Source organism: Vicia villosa, unplaced genomic scaffold, assembly GCF_029867415.1.
Source record: "Vicia villosa cultivar HV-30 ecotype Madison, WI unplaced genomic scaffold, Vvil1.0 ctg.000010F_1_1, whole genome shotgun sequence".
NCBI lineage: Eukaryota > Viridiplantae > Streptophyta > Magnoliopsida > Fabales > Fabaceae > Vicia > Vicia villosa.
This window is the reverse complement of record NW_026704940.1, coordinates 882,941-887,119: the sequence shown is the minus strand read 5'-3', so window position 1 is coordinate 887,119 and position 4,179 is coordinate 882,941. Positions and strand designations below refer to the sequence as shown.

At 37.2% G+C, this 4,179-nt stretch overlaps 1 protein-coding gene across 1 annotated transcript; it reads left to right on the top strand.

Moving 5' to 3' along the window:
- Window positions 1-416: 416 nt before the first annotated feature.
- On the top strand, window positions 417-3,732 carry LOC131621691 (transcription factor UNE12-like). Its single transcript, XM_058892723.1, has 6 exons — window positions 417-863; window positions 1,504-1,623; window positions 1,710-1,775; window positions 2,318-2,383; window positions 2,610-2,687; window positions 2,867-3,732. The coding sequence occupies exons 1-6, from the start codon at window positions 546-548 to the stop codon at window positions 3,101-3,103; spliced, it is 885 nt and encodes a 294-aa protein (XP_058748706.1). The 5' UTR covers window positions 417-545; the 3' UTR covers window positions 3,104-3,732.
- Window positions 3,733-4,179: the final 447 nt, after the last annotated feature.

The following is a 4,179-nucleotide window of genomic DNA, read 5'->3' as shown; positions in this document are numbered from 1 at the left end:
AGAATAAGAAGTCGAAGGCAGGTAAAGAAAGCATTATTTGGTTGGTGGTGCGTGGGGCATATGGAATTTGAGGAATGATATTATTTTTAACAATGGAGTGTGCAACGTTTCGGATCTCGTTTGGAATATAAAATTGAAGGCGTGAAAATGGTCCATCATCGAAGAAAATTCTAATTCCAAGTGTAATTTTTACAAATTTTGTAAGGATCCATTGTTCTTCTTATCATAAGTCACAATTGATTAAAAATTTCAAAATTAAAGGTAAATAAAAATGAAAAAAAATACTAGTAAAACTTATGTTTGTGAGTTGTGACAAGGGAAGAGAAAATATGAGAAACTAAAAAACAAAGATGGTGGACATGTAAATAAACAAAATAGAGACCCATTTATGAAATTTAAAAGAAGACAAAGCTTCTCACTCACCCCATTCATTATTTTAGGAAACTCACCACTCCACTTTTCCTTCATGTAGATAGATTCTCTCTTTCCGCGTCTTCAACTCGCTTTCCCAACTCACTCGTGACTCGTCGGAGTCCAACTACCTCATGGCCAATAACCCCTCCGACGCACCCGCCGCCGATGACTTCCTCGAACAAATCCTCAGCCTTCAGACCTTCGCTTCCGCCGACTCTGGATTGACCGGACCCGACATCTCTCTGACGGGAACCTCGCCGATGATGCTGCAGCTCAACTCCTCCGACGCCAACCATCACCTCGCCGCCGGAGGTTCCTTTCACGCGCCGGTGTACCAGTTAGGGTTGAGCTTAGACCAAGGCAAAGGAGGAGGGTTTTTGAAGCCGGAGGAAGCCTCTGGTAGCGGGGAACGCTTCCGCAACGACGTCGTTCATGGTAGACCTAATAATGTGAGAATTCCTCTTTCAATTTTCGTTCTCTTTGAAATTGAGCTCTTGCCAGTGGTTTTATCGTTTCAGTGTAATATGAGGGTTTGTTTTAGTAACAAGTATACTTAGTTTCTAAGAAGCTCAGATACCTCGAACACGATGACGACACCGATAATAATTTTAAAAAAATCATAATCCAGGTATCATGCACATGTACGGATGTACCAGTGTATGCAATATTATCAACCTTATGGAATTATTATTGCATGTAATTTTTGATGAAAATAACACATGGGAGTGGAACGTTAATTTGTTTACATGGAATACAACCTTGTGGAATCAACATAATGCATCGGTATACAAATCAAAGATGAAGGAATTATGCATTAGGATTAGATTTGTACTGGACAAGATATTTGGAAGTGTTATACTGATTATGGATTGATTTGAACATTTCAGGATTGTGATTTGTAAATTTGGTTATTTATATCTCTTTGTCAATACTTATGGTTGCTTTTCTGGGATCTTTGAATTCTTGAATCAGATAGGATATATTGTTTTAACAGTATTTTTTTTCCTTTCCTTTTTGTTACTTGTTTTTTTTTGCCTGAGATAGGGAAGAGGGGGCATTGATCAATTATCATGTGTAATCCTTGTGCAGGTTTTTCATGGGCAACCCATGCATACAACTGTTCCTGCTGCTCCACATCCTCCAGCCATGCGTCCTAGGGTGCGGGCTAGAAGAGGACAGGCTACGGATCCTCACAGCATAGCTGAGCGAGTGAGCTTCGGATATTTGCATGAATATTGACTATTTGCTGGCTTTTATGTGTAACATTTTATATTGTAGATTAACTTTGATTGCAGTTACGTAGAGAGAGAATAGCGGAAAGAATTAGGGCCTTACAAGATTTGGTTCCAAGTGTCAATAAGGTATGTGAAAATTGTGTGCAAATTTTGCTCCAAAGCATAAACATTTGAACATTCTTGGCATATCAAGTTGCTAATTTTCTTTATCATACAAGTCCTAAATAAACCATGACTCTATTGAATAAAATTTGTAGTTTGAATTGTGAATTGGTTTACACCCTGCCCACTTTCCTACATGTCTTTCATTTACTTTAGGATGGCTAAAGGGAAGTAGGCATTAGTGTAGACTGAGGCGATTCGTGACTCTTGCTTAGTGTTCTGTCTCCCTGTCAATATATTCTATAAAACCATTGCTTTTACGTTTGGAGACATATATGTATAAAGTAATTATTTTAGACCATTTTTCTAATGCCATGTTGACAACTAGTTACATGCACTGCTTTGAGTTTAGTACATGACCTCTGCATACAGAGATGTTGATTCTGGTATTTATTGTGGATTAGAGTTTTTCTGTTGCATGATTGCTGTGTTCTTTTTTAAAGAAGGTAATGATGCTGAATTATTCCGTTCTTTCTAATATTATGATGAATTTCTATTCTATTCAGACAGATAGAGCTGCCATGTTAGATGAAATTGTGGATTATGTCAAGTTCTTAAGGCTTCAAGTGAAGGTAAGCCGCTACTGTCCTCCTTATTAATCCCGTTCAATTTGTAGTTAGTGACAGTTTTAATTATAGTGGCCTTTCACAGTCTCACGTGTATTGAATGTTAAATGAAAATGAAAATCTGCTCGCCTATGTTTTTTTAATTCTCACCTTACCGAGTTCCATTAGTTATGATTCAGCTCATAGTCAAAAATGAAAACAACTAATAACTGTTGATTTATCTGCCTTTCAGGTTTTGAGCATGAGTCGATTGGGTGGAGCAGGTGCAGTGGCCCCACTGGTAACCGATATCCCATTATCATCAGTCGAGGTGATTATTATGAAGAATGAGTAGTTGAAAAAACTTGTAGATATACATATAGAGTCGAGATCCATTTTTACCGGGAGTAATTTTTTGGATAGTAGCTCTGCCTGATAACAGTCTGTATACATTAAATTTCATAGTTTGAATATATCTTCATGCAATCTAACAAATGTAGTGGTGATCAGGAAGATGGCAGTGAGGGTGGAAGAAATCGTCCGGCTTGGGACAAGTGGTCGAATGACGGCACAGAAAAACAGGTCGCTAAGCTTATGGAAGAAAATGTTGGAGCTGCGATGCAATTGCTTCAATCAAAGGCGCTTTGCATCATGCCCATCTCACTCGCATCTGCGATATACCAGTCACAGCCACCAGACAGCTCTAGTATAGTCAAGCCTGAAACCAATCCACCTCCACAGACCTAGGGGCACAATCCATGGACCCCATCAAAGGCTCGTAGAAGACTTCTGAAACCCTCAAATCATTTTGTCTGTTTCACACCCTATAATTAAGTCATTGGCAAGCATCATGTTGCAATCAAAGTCAGATACCATGATTTTTTCCTTTTTGCCTTTCTCTCAGCTTTTGTCCATACAAAGTTTAATGTCAATGCCTTAGAAAATAGAGGCAGCCCCAAATTTCAAGAGGAAGAAATTGTCAAAAGTTCACTTGATATGCTTTTCTCTCTTTTGCTAAAATGGGTGGTGGGTAGTAGTGGAACATGATGCAAGCACTTTAATGGTGGGGCTTAATTTTTGTGTAGTGGGCTGTGGGACCCTTGTAAAAGTTTATATTATAGAATGGTGTGTATATTATTTATAGTATTTTAGTAGTAGTGATTTGAAATGCAGGGTAGTAGTTGCTTTAACAATGCTGAGAGGTGCCATGTCCAGTCCAGCAGAAAATAATTGTGCTTTTTGGTTATTTAAGGATAGGGACAACTTTTTCTATTGTGCTGAATCATTATTGGATTTTGATGTATTGGATGGAGATGGAAGGGAACAAGTGTGGGAACACATATCTATATCAATCATTAAGCTGGGTCCTTATTCAACTTGTCTCTCGAATATAAGTATTATACGGTGCATACGGTAATGGGATTACTATAAGTAGGGACCAACCTTTTACTTCCTTTGGAGGATGACAAGTAACCCAATTGTTATGTTTCCTTTTGTTTGAAAAATTAAGGGGTTGTTTGAATTAGTTTTAATTCAGTTTTTAAAATTATTTTGTAAATTAATTATAAAAAAGTTTGGGTTAATACCTATTTTTCTTATATATGTTTTTGGTTTTAAAAATCCTCCTGCAAAAAAAAAAAATTTACAAGAATGGCCTCAACAAATTTCAAAAAGTTTCATTTTTGTCTTCTATCAGGCCACATCAACAAAAAGTCTAATGTGAGATTTTTATTATTATTTTATTGTTTGGTTCTTAAAATGTTAAATATGAAAGCTTAAAAAATTGGTCTCATGAGGTGTTGAACTCATGACCCAAAGCATAC

What these genes read in the sequence shown, in the direction of transcription:
- LOC131621691 (XM_058892723.1), top strand. Translation starts at nt 546, where the DNA reads ATGGCCAATAACCCCTCCGACGCACCCGCCGCCGATGACTTCCTCGAA. An exon ending in CTCACAGCATAGCTGAGCGA is followed by an intron (nt 1,624 to 1,709) that starts GTGAGCTTCGGA and finishes CTTTGATTGCAG; the next exon opens with TTACGTAGAGAGAGAATAGC. An exon ending in TCTTAAGGCTTCAAGTGAAG is followed by an intron (nt 2,384 to 2,609) that starts GTAAGCCGCTAC and finishes TCTGCCTTTCAG; the next exon opens with GTTTTGAGCATGAGTCGATT.